The sequence below is a fragment of the Hyaena hyaena genome, unplaced genomic scaffold (assembly GCF_003009895.1).
Source record: "Hyaena hyaena isolate Hyena2069 unplaced genomic scaffold, ASM300989v1 scaffold_303, whole genome shotgun sequence".
NCBI lineage: Eukaryota > Metazoa > Chordata > Mammalia > Carnivora > Hyaenidae > Hyaena > Hyaena hyaena.
In genome coordinates this window covers 750,929-762,286 of record NW_024080934.1, presented here as the reverse complement: position 1 = coordinate 762,286, position 11,358 = coordinate 750,929, and the positions used below count along the sequence as shown (strand labels likewise).

Genomic DNA, 11,358 nt, shown 5'->3' with positions numbered 1-11,358 from the left:
TATAAGCTTCATGAAGACAGAAATTTTTGTCTTTTTTCCCCCATTGCTGTATCCCCAGTGCCTAGAACAGTATCTTGTACATAATAAGCATCCAATATTTGTTGAACTGATGGACACAGAAAAAAAACAAAGGACAAAAATAAATAAATTAAAAATAGCATCTGTACTTCCAGTTTCCAGTCTGATGTTATAAAGAGATTGGAAGTCATCACTCCTAACCTCAAAAGATAAAAACTGAACAAACTGAAAGTCATGAACTGCTACAATACTGCTTATACTGTAAGTGGACTCAGACTAGTTGTAAATGTATACTGGGGCAACCACTAAAAACTTTTTTTAATATGTATAATTGATATCCTAAGGGAAGAGAGAATGTGGAATCATATAAAATGCTCAGTTAAAAGCAGAGAAGGCACAGGGCACCTGGGTGTCTCAATAGATTAAGAGCCTGACTTCAGCTCAGGTCATGATCTTGCAGTTTGTGAATTTGAGCCCCACGTCAGGCTTTGTGCTGACAGTTCAGAGACTGGCGCCTGCTTCAGAATCTGTCTCTCCTCCTCTCTCTGCCCCTGCTCTGCTCATACTCCTTCTCTCTCTATCTCTCTCAAAAATAAATAAACATTAAAAAAAATTTTTTAAAGCAGAGAAGGTAGGACAAGAGTAGAAAACCAAAAGGAAACAAGAAACTCAGGCAATAAATAGGAAATAGTTATAAATATGGAAGAAATTAATCCAACTGTATCAATAACCACTTCAAAATGTGAATGGTCCTTTTTTATTTTTTTATTTATATTTTTAATTTACATCCAAGTTAGCATATGAATGGCCCTTTTTTTAATGATTTTTTTTATTTTTTTAAGTAATGTTTACACTCAATATGGGGTGAGATCAAGAGTCCCATGCTCCAATAATTGATTCAGCCAGGCACCCCTAAATGTGAATAGTCTTAATACAAACCTGTTTGTTAAACCATGAGGTCATTCACAGTTCACCATTATATACATGGGAGATTTTAAAGTATCTTAAGTAACATTTGGATGCCTCAAAGACCTTCTTGTGCCCCCCAAATAAATCAAGAGAGGATAACAGAAGCCGGGTTTGTAGATATTTAAGCTTAAATCGTCTCAGGTTAATTTCCACAGTGCTCCACAGTGTAATTTTCTCCAATTTTCTCTTTCTTCTCTTGCTGAGAAGGGCAATAACCAGCAGTATACTCTGAATTTTCAAAGGATATGAAAACAAAACTCTTTCCTCTCAAATATCATCCAGTGCCATTGTAGCCTATGATTTCTATTAATTTTCACCAAGGATGAATAAAAATTTAGAGTTGATAATGTTTGAGACCCAGTAAACCGTTGGGAATTAGATGCACAAGAGCTGCTTCACCAAGCTGGAATAAACTCTGACTTCCAAGTTCGAGAATCCCGAGTTCCTCTGCAGCCCCAGCTCCAAAGTTCCCATCTAAATTATCCTATTTTCCTATCTAAGCAACAACCTGTCCTTAACTGCCGTATGACTATAACCCTGATCACATCTCCCTGGTACCCTAATCCCAGTGGCATGCATGTATTACCAGGAAGCTTACGTATAATGCATATTTTATAAACAATTCCTAAGCAGTGTATAAGAACATGAAAGTACATTAGGGTCACCTGGGTGGCTTAGTCGGTTAAGCATCCGGCTTTCGCTTAGGTCATGATCTCGCGGTTGTGGGTTCGAGCCCCACATCAGGCTCTGTGCTGACTGCCAGTTCAGAGCCTAGAGCCTGTTTCAGAGTCTGTGACTCCCTCTCTCTCTGACCCTACCCTGCTCACGCTCTCTCTCTCTCTCTCTCTCTCCTAGAAATAAATAAAATATTTTAAAAAATTATTAAAAAAAAAAGAACATGAAAGTACATTAGAAAGGTTGCATTTTCTACTTTGCTTATAACACATATAATGCTGGAGTTTAGTTTTAAATTAGAGAACAGAAAAATATAGTACATGGGGGCACCTGGGAGACTCAGTAGGTTTAGCGTCCGACATCAGCTTAAGTCATGATCTCATAGCTTATGCGTTCAAGCCCCACATCGGCTTGCTGCTGTCAGCGTGGAGCCTGCTTCAAATCCTGTCCCCCTCTCTCACTGCCCTTTCCCCACTCACGGTCTCTCTCTCAAAAATAAACATTAAAAAAGGTAAAAAAAAAAAAAAAAAAAAAGGGGGGGTGCACCTGGGTGGCTCAATCGGTTAAGCATCCGACTTCAGCTCAGGTCATGATCTCGTGGTTCATGGGTTCAAGCCCTGCATCAGGTTCTGTGCTGACAGCTCAGAGCCTGGAGGCTGTTTCAGATTCTGTGTCTCCCTCTCTCTCTGCCCCTCCCCCGCTCATGTTCTGTCTCTCTGTCTCAAAAATAAACTATAAAAAATTTTTTTAATAAAAAAAAAAGAAACTTCAGTACATATAATTAATACAAAATTATAAGACCCAAAGGTAACACCTAGATCTCCCTTCCATCCTAGTCTACCAGCTACCTGGTACCCTCCCCAGAAGGCAACCACTGTTACCAGTTACTTATCTTTTCAGGGATAGTCTATGTATGTTGCAAGCAAATACATATTTTATATGTATACATATATGTAAGTATATAGGTATATCTTTTCTACATTAATAGTGGTACACTGTACATATTCTTCACATTCTCATTTATGTCATAGGGTTTTTACTGATATATCAGATCCTGACAACCTGGGACATGTAGCAGCAGCATAATCAATTTCTGGCTAACCTTAGTGAAACATAAAGAGGCATCATAAGGTATCACAGTACAGAGTATGTAGGAAATTTTAAAATCTATATTTTTATCCATGATTGTCCATTGAGGTCCTATTATCTATTAGGCACTTGATGCTTTCATTTAATAGAATAGCCTTTAAGGTGAGGTTTACTAAGTTTTGTTACAATTTTACAGATGAAGAAATTAGAGCTCAGAGAGCTTAACTACCTGAAAATCCCAACTAGAAAGTGACAGACTTGCCTGACTCCAAAGCCCATGTACTCTGTACCATACTAAGAGCATCTTTGATCTTTACAGGTAGTTTATTGGAAATACAGCATTCTTCTATATTTTATATTGTGTTTAATTCAAAGATATATCATATAGTTGTCCTCAACTACATGAACAGACTTTGCTACACTTTCTCATTCCTCTCCACTACTTAAATTACATATCGCTACCATTTTGGTACTGTCTTCTATATTTCTATCCCTACAGCAGTAAAACTAGAAAATTGCAGGTAGAGATTTGTACATTTGGCATAGCGCAGAACTACATGACAAAAGCTGATAAAACTTTAAGTCTTCACATTTTGGAAACAAGACTTGCCATTTAACAGGAACTGCATGCTCTAAATTGGCCATCTTTAGGGTTAAATCCAAACCTAGCTATATTCATACTTAAAAGCACTTGGACAACTCAAGGTTGAAAATCCCATACTGTGCTTGTTGTCAATCCATTGTTTTCCCTCCTGGTAGACTCTGGAAGTGAATATTCTACCACTTTATGCAGCTGGTGTTGAATGCTATGTCCACTGAACTGGGGTCGCCCAGGGTCACCAATCAGTACTCGAGTTCCGTGCGTCCAAAAGCAATTCTTCAGCCATTGATGAAGACCATCTGCAAGGTCTTCATCATAAAACATATCTCCAAGCACAACAAGGTCCCACTTATCTTGTTCCAAATCCAAAATGTTTTTGGTTAAAATGGGAAGAGGATTCAGTTGGTTCAATTCACAATTCAGTGTGATAGCCATTCCTGCAACTTTAAAAAGAACATAATGCATTGGTATATGCTGGGCAGTTTTAATCTCCCATTGATTAACTTAAGTAATTTAGAAAGTCTCCCAAAAATATCTTTCCCTTCTGTTGAAGGTTGTTTTTTGAGGTAAAGAAGTTTATACCAATAAAGCCATTTACTGCAATTTTCAAGTATATGAATGGATATTCTGAAAACAAAACAAACAACACAAAACACCTAAAACTGTGGGGGTTTTAAGGAATATTTGCTAATCTAAAAACCAAGAGGTTTGGCATGTGAGTCCAGCAGACAGAGAAACAGCCTTGGGCTTGAGCAACGTGGCAAGTTAGAACTGAGACTCCTGGGGGCAGCTGGGTGGTTCAGTTGTTTAAGCATCTGACTTCGGCTCAGGTCATGATAGTTCAAGCCCTGCGTCAGGCTCTGTGCCGACACCTCAGAGCCTGGAGCCTGCTTAGAATTCTGTGTCTCCCTCTCTCTCCCCTGCCCCTGCTCATGGTCTGTCTGTCTCTTTCTTTCAAAAATAAATAAAACATTAAAAAAAAAGAACTGAGACCCCTGTATAAAATAGGATCTTCAAGAGCTAGATGCTCAGTAAAATTGAGAACTAAAAGAAACTCAGATAAAATTAAAGCTTACCTGTCTCAACTTGGGTTTTAATGGAATAAAATCTCCCTCAAGAACCCAAGGCCTCTCCTCACTTGGGTTTTAGGCCAAATGCATACAACCTGCATATTTCAGGAAATTTGTAGCCCAGAAATTAACAGTAAGTGCTCCCAGGGTGGTTATCACTTTGGGATATCTGACAGACATAAATACAATCCTCTTGAGAAGAATGCACTTCAGGTCTCACAGGATCCTCACAGATAATATCAATATCCCACCAAACAGAAGTTCACAATATCAGATTACAAAATACACACAGAAATAAGCAATCATGTTGAGGCATCTATAGATCTTTATCCTGGAAGAAAATCAAGATGAGCTTTAAATATTTTAAAATATGAAATCCTTACTAGGGTCTATGTCATTGGCCAAGATCCTTGATGCCCCGCCCATCTCAGCAGCAATAGCTGTAGCTCCACATCCGCTCCCAAGATCCAATACTGACTTTCCTCTGACAACATCCGGATTATCCAAAAGATACCTAAATTAGAAGGAAAGCAAAAAGCACTATCTGCGATGGGAGAATATCAGGAAGAAGCATAAAAGAAAAATCCTTTCTTTCTTAAGCTCTACACCCAACATGGGGCTTCAACTCACACCCTAAGATGAAAAGTCACATCCTCTACAAACTGAGCCAGATAGGCACCCACCAAAAATGTGTTGTTTTAAAGTACTGAGCATTTTACTAGGATCCAGAAACCGTTAAGCACCAAGAATATAAACTGACAAAACACCTACAATTAGGACTCAGTAAGTGAGATCCAAAATTCACAGTCTCCTTCTGGGGCGCCTGGGTGGCTTAGTCGGTTAAGCGTCCGACTTTCGCTTTGGTCATGATCTCGCGGTTCGTGGGTTCGAGCCCGCGTCGGGCTCTGTGCTGACTGCCAGCTCAGAGCCTGGAGCCTATTTCGGAGTCTGTATCTCCCTCTCTCTCTGACCCTCCCCTGCTCACGCTGTCTCACTCTCTCTCCTAGAAATAAATTAAAAAATATATTTAAAAAAAAATTCACAGTCTCCTCTTGATTGTTCATCCTAGAGTGGTTTTACCTACTGCTTACGTTATGTTATAATGACCTCTCTGATAAGGTTCATTCAAAGTCCAGTTCAACCAAAGTATCTGGACCAGGGCTAAATAGTTATCAAACGATGAAGATGGATGAGAAATCTGGAAATAATAAATGTCAACTGACACTTGACCTTACTATTGGAAAGGTAAGAACAGCAGGGACTATGGCAAAGTATGGGTGTACAGGGCCGGTCTAAAAGGGAGAGCTGCTACCCATCTTCAGCTCACTGTTGCCACACAGAAATCCCATGTTATCACATAGTCTTCTTTTTCAAGTCAGAATAGATTTTTACATGAAATTTTCCAAGTTTTAAATGTTAGCAACTGGGGCACCTGGGTGGCTCAGTCGGTTAAACATCCGACTTCCACTCAGGTCATGATCTCATGTTTAGTGGGTTCGAGCCCCACATCAGGCTCTGTGCTGACAGCTAGCTCAAAGCCTGAAGCCTGTTTCAGATTCTGTGTCTTCCTCTCTCACTGACCCTCCCCTGCTCACGCTGTCTCTCTCTCTCTTTCTCTCTCGGAAATAAATAAAACATTTAAAAATTTAATTAAATAAATGTTAGCAACTGATTTTTTGTTTTAAGCTTACAAGTAAAGGCCAAACAAAACACAGCTGTGGGCACACCAACGTGTGACCTCTGATTCAGTCTGTTAAGGAATTCTTATTTGTATTTGAAGTTGATAAACAATCACTTTAATAGACGTCACTTAAAATGTCAATATTTTTAAGGTAGGATGTAAGTGAAGAAAGCTTGAAAATTTGGCAACAACAACCAGAAAATCAGAATTGTTTATTAACACCTAGAAAGCTTTCCAATCTTCATTCTCTGAAAAGCTCTATGTTTACATTTATTTATTTTGCTTTAAAACTGTTGACAACATGAATTCTCTTAGGCCATATGATTTCTGTGAATGAGAAGTCATCCTTTTCATTTCAGAGCTCCATAACCTCAAGGCATAAACAGGTTTAATCATTTACCAATCCAAGAGCAAACACCAGATTGAAATGCTGCAAGTTCTTGCCTTTGTTTCAGCAGCTCTGTTTTAATAAAAAGCATAGTGTGAATGTGTGAGAGAACGTCCTAAAGAACACCTTTGTGGGCACCTCGTTGGCTCAGTCGGTTAAGCCTCTGACTCTAGATTTTGGCTCCAGTCATGATCTCGAGGTTCAGTCATGATCTTGAGATTCGAGAGATGGAGCCCCTGGGCTCGAGCTGACAGCACAGAGCCTGCCTGAGATTCTCCCTCTCCCTCTCTCTCTCTTTCTCTCTCTCTTTCTCATACCCTCCCCTGCTCATACTCTCTCTCAAAATAAATAAATAAACTTAAAAAAAAAAAGCTGATTCAAGTACAGGTTCACCTGAGATGTCAATAAGCCACTACAGACGGGGGAAGCCTTGAGGGGTCCACTCACATCTCTTGTTCTTTGGGAGACTGAGATGACACAATAATGGAGGGAGTGTGAGGCTCGAGCAGCAACATTTATGAAATTGAACTAGGAAAGCTGAAGGACTGGAGCTTTAGGTTCTCTCTAGGAACTCTGCACTGGCCACACATCATGAACTTTGAACCTGAGAACAGTGTGAAATGTCCAGATCACTTATAGCTGGCAATGGTCTTGATGGCTGACCCTGGGGTTTCTCTTGGAGAGAGAACTGTATTTGGGGAAATACCTTGATAAGCCTGGAGTAAACTGTTCCAAATTAAGCAGACAAGAATTTAGGGATCTGCTCTGGGTTTGTTTTTTGGGTTTTTTTTTTTTTTTTTTTTTTTTGTGAGAAGCAAGGAGAATGCAGAAAAAAAGGATCTGTAGAAAACAGAAAGGATCTGAATGGTCCTTAAAGGTTCCCATTTCAGTTAGGGCAGTACCTAGACAGGGCTTGGCCTCCTGGCCAGTAGATTGCCCAGTAAGGATCGCTGTAGGGCCACAGGTCAGCTCTCTGCCACCAGAATTTGCATCTGGGTGTCAAAAGCCGCAGGTGGATTTCAGGAGTGAGGCTGCCACTGTTGGTGACTTCAGTGTTCTCCTCCAGGAAAGCTTTCATCTCAGGATCCAAAATGCTTCCAGCTCCTCTCCAGGGGCAGTGGCCCCAGGGAAACAAGGGAAGACCATTGCTTCTCATAGCTTTCAGAAAGACACCAGAGTGGTTCATGGGAAATGGTGCAAATGTTCTCCAACCCAGGCTCAAGGCCATCAGTCCTTTTCCGAAACACAAGTTCTGTCAGTGATGCTGTTGACAGGAGCTACTGCTCCTCGAGAGGAAGGAAGTGTCTGGCTGCCACGCTGATCTCAACTGGAAATCTGTAGGTCTCTAAAAACAGAATACTGAAAATTCCAAGGCTCACTAACACTTCCAAATCCCATTACGCTGTGAGAAAGTATTATAGTGTAAGCTCTGTAGCAGACGATTCACAAGTGCAAGTCCATTTCCTACGGAAGTGTTCGTGCACCAATTTAGTAAAATATAACTGTTTAAAAGGAAGCCTTTTTGCCACAAAAGCCTTTTAATAATTTAGAACAACAAATACACAAGCATTTGAATCTGAGAGAAATCCCTGGGCATGTGCTTGTTCCATAAAAGAAGGTTTACCTTTGACATTCTTTCACACATTTAATAAATCACTTACCTATAAGCAAGCACCCTGAACAAAATAAAAGTCAGCAGCTTTGGGAAGCTTAGATTCTAGTGAGCGATGCAGAGCTATTACCTGGGCAAACACAGTTCTTGCCTTTATGAAGCCTTGCCAAGAGCTGTGGAGGTTAATGAACTATAACTGCCTGTGGACAGAGATATACAAATCATACTGAATGTAGAAACTAATTTGACAATAAACTATTTGTAAAAAAAAAAAAAAATCATACTGAGTACACTCTCTATTTCAATAAAAATTGTTGTAACATAAAACATCAATGTAATCAAGATTCACACGTTTTCCTTAAAAGAAAACTTTGTCGATTTAATTGTCACAAAAGACTATCAACTCCCAAATATCCTTCTGTAAATATCTCTGATGACTCACCTTTCCCAAGCCTGGGCCAAAAACGCGTGTTCCAACAGAAAAGCATCTTGAATGAGAATAAGAGAGAATAAGGAATGGCAGTTTACACATGAACTATACACCCAGTTATTTGGGACCTCTGGTCTGTTCTGCATAAGTGTTTTAAATAGTCATACATCCATCCACTCCAATATTTAGAGGAGAGGCTCCAAACTCAAATGCCTACCAGGGACCAGACTGGTGATGAGTGATACCTGGTTCTAACAGAAAGACTGTAGAGAACTAAAGATTGTTTCTCAACAGTCCAAAGAGGCCAGCAAACTGCTTCCAGGTAAGAACACCCTGCCATATCTTCTCAAGATAATAATCCAGATATTTACACATAAACTCCCACTTGTAAACGCAAGCAATTAAAATATCCAAACACAGCGCAGGCTAAAATGCCTGTCAGGCCACTTGTGTGACCTTGGGACAGGCTTCCGTGGGTGTTAACCCTCTCCAGATCATGCCCTCAGGATCCCAGGGTCTCTAACAGCCTGACTTCTCACCGGACTAATTAATTCTGTTAGGAAGTATTGGGTCAGCCCTTGAATCACACAGGCCTAAGCTTAAAAATACCACAGAACAGGGGTGCCTGGGGGGCTCAGTCGGTTAAGCCTCTGACTTCGGCTTAGGTCATGAATGATCTCAGGGTTCGTGGGTTCGAGCCCCGCGTGGGGCTCTGTGCTGACAGCCAGCTCAGAGCCTGGAGCCCGCTTCAGATTCTGTGACTCCCTCTCTCTCTGACCCTCCTCTGCTCACGCTGTCTCTCTCTCACTCTCAGAAATAAACATTAAAAAAAAAGAAACCCACAGAACAAATGTGAAATTGATTTTCGTTTGGGACACCATGTCATCTAGACCGACGCTTCCCCCTCCCACTCCAGCACCAATGAAGCATCCGTTAGGATCACGCGATTCCGTAGTGGACACTTGATACACGTATGCATTATTAAAGAAAGAAGGGGGAGGTCAAAAGGGTAAGTCCCAAAAGTATGTGTGACCACGATATTTTCCTCCAAAGAGACCAGGAGTCGGTCTTAAAGGGGCAGGCACAGTCCTCGCCTCCTTACCAGGCTGGGCTAACAGCGCCCAGGGAAGCTAAGCCCCGGCCGCCGCGCATCTCTCCCTGCATTGTTTAGAAGCGCTATTGGCGCCACACTCGGAGGGAGACTCCCAGCTCCGGGTGGTCAGCGGGCCCCGCCCACCTTCCCAGCAGCCTCTCTGCCCTCGCCTACCTTTCTTAAAGGGGCAGGTCTTCCGGAGGAGGCGGCGCTCGACCTCACTCTGGGAACGGGGGACCGCCAAGCTCTGATTTTTACAAAATCCTGTCAAACGGTGGAGCATCTGCTTTGTGCCAGTCACATGTTGGAGAGGAAAGATGTTTCTCTTCCTTTCTTCTACCTTTCAAAGTTTCTTCCAGCTGATCTTAGTTTTAAATTGACATTAAATACATTAACAGAAGAGCAAATTGAATTTTGTACCTATGGGGAATGCCAGGTGTAGAAGTACAAAGACAGGAAGGTAAAATGAGGATATATGTCATCCTGAACTGAGGAGAAGGGAGGTGGAGACTTCAAAGGGGAGGAAAGCAATTCACAGAAGATGAAAAGGAGTAAATGTTTGGTAAACAAATGTACGCTGGGCCATACAGAAACAATGGGACAGAGAGAGGAACTTTAAGACTGCTAAATTCCTCCCTACCAAGCGTAGTTCATATTATACTGTAGTTATCTAACGTGATAGCTCTCATCTGGAGCGGGTCCTCTATTTGAATTCTTTCAGGCAGTTAAGGAAGGTCAAGGTCTTCCTGAGTCTTTTGTACCTACAGGTACATCCTGATCATCTGTCTTCTGTCAGTTGAATATAAAGATCTCATAAGAGGTAGAGGAAAGCTCTTCCTCCCCTACACTAAGAACCAGTTTTCTCATCTGTAGAATAGTGATGATGACAATAATGAATTGGGAGGATTTAACGAGATAAATGTCAAGTGCTTAGCATATAGTAAATGCCTGATAAGTACACTGTAACTGATTATCATTGTTGGAAATATGGAGATAGTGTTGGTAAGGCACAATACTGGAGGCTGAAGATCAGATTTTCAGTTAAGACTGAGAAGATCAGATTGAGTTTCAGAACAGCGTTTTAAGCTGCAGGTGGAACAGAGAAGACAGCACGGAAGACAAGGAGGCCCCTGTTGGAGGATGTAGTGGCAAGCCAAGCAAGCAATAATGAGGACAGAACTAAGGCAGTCGTGCCAAGGATGGAAAGAATTGGACACATCTGAACAGATTCAGGAAAATCTATTAGCAGGACTTGGAGACTAATTAAATATACTTGTTTAACCATAACGATAGAAACAACTCAGGGCAAGAATGTTGGTGTTTCTTTCTCAACTTAACCTGTCCATGCTCTTTATCACCATGCTATTTGATTATGTTCTCCCCTGCTTAAAATCCTCTCTGGCTCCCCAGACCTTCCGTATCAGAGTCAAATTCCTGCTCACAGCTTCCTAGGATCTTAGGGCTCCGTCCCTATCTCTCTATCCTGCCTGGTTTCAAAACCCTCCTTCTCTCTCCTACAGTTTGCTCTCATGCCTCAGGGCCTTGTTCCCTCACCCTAAGCCTTGGTTAAGACAGCCAGCTAGGGCCACCACCACACACCCAGCCATCCTCACTGTCTCTAACCACCTCCTCATCCTTCAGAACTCAGCTCAGGGTCAAGGCCCTCTGAAACGCCTTCCCCAACACGTATACACACTAATCTTGACATTTTCTTAGCTTCTTATGGGTCTGT

The 11,358-nt window shown here is 41.4% G+C and overlaps 1 protein-coding gene across 3 annotated transcripts; it reads right to left on the bottom strand.

The window, feature by feature from the left end:
• Positions 1-2,669: 2,669 nt before the first annotated feature.
• Positions 2,670-9,734, bottom strand: ETFBKMT (electron transfer flavoprotein subunit beta lysine methyltransferase). 3 transcript variants are annotated; one of them, XM_039247701.1, is made up of 6 exons: positions 9,636-9,734; positions 8,546-8,591; positions 8,153-8,303; positions 7,394-7,850; positions 4,806-4,936; positions 2,670-3,795 (listed from the first exon to the last, which is right to left on the bottom strand). In XM_039247701.1, exons 4-6 carry the CDS (start codon positions 7,717-7,719, stop codon positions 3,452-3,454), a joined length of 801 nt encoding a protein of 266 aa, XP_039103632.1. In that variant the 5' UTR covers positions 7,720-7,850; positions 8,153-8,303; positions 8,546-8,591; positions 9,636-9,734; the 3' UTR covers positions 2,670-3,451. The 3 variants fall into 3 exon arrangements, with proteins under 3 accessions (XP_039103632.1, XP_039103631.1, XP_039103633.1); XM_039247700.1 differs by having other exon boundaries at positions 7,394-7,836; XM_039247702.1 differs by lacking the exon at positions 8,546-8,591 and having other exon boundaries at positions 7,394-7,836.
• Positions 9,735-11,358: the final 1,624 nt, after the last annotated feature.

Excerpts from the sequence above, each read along its gene's own strand:
- ETFBKMT (XM_039247701.1), bottom strand. The coding sequence starts at position 7,719 with ATGGCCTTGAGCCTGGGTTGGAGAACATTTGCACCATTTCCCATGAAC. Across the intron at positions 4,937-7,393 it reads GGAGGCCAAGCCCTGTCTAG|GTATCTTTTGGATAATCCGG; the intron begins GTACTGCCCTAA and ends CTTCTAATTTAG. Across the intron at positions 3,796-4,805 it reads GGCCAATGACATAGACCCTA|TTGCAGGAATGGCTATCACA; the intron begins GTAAGGATTTCA and ends TTCTTTTTAAAG.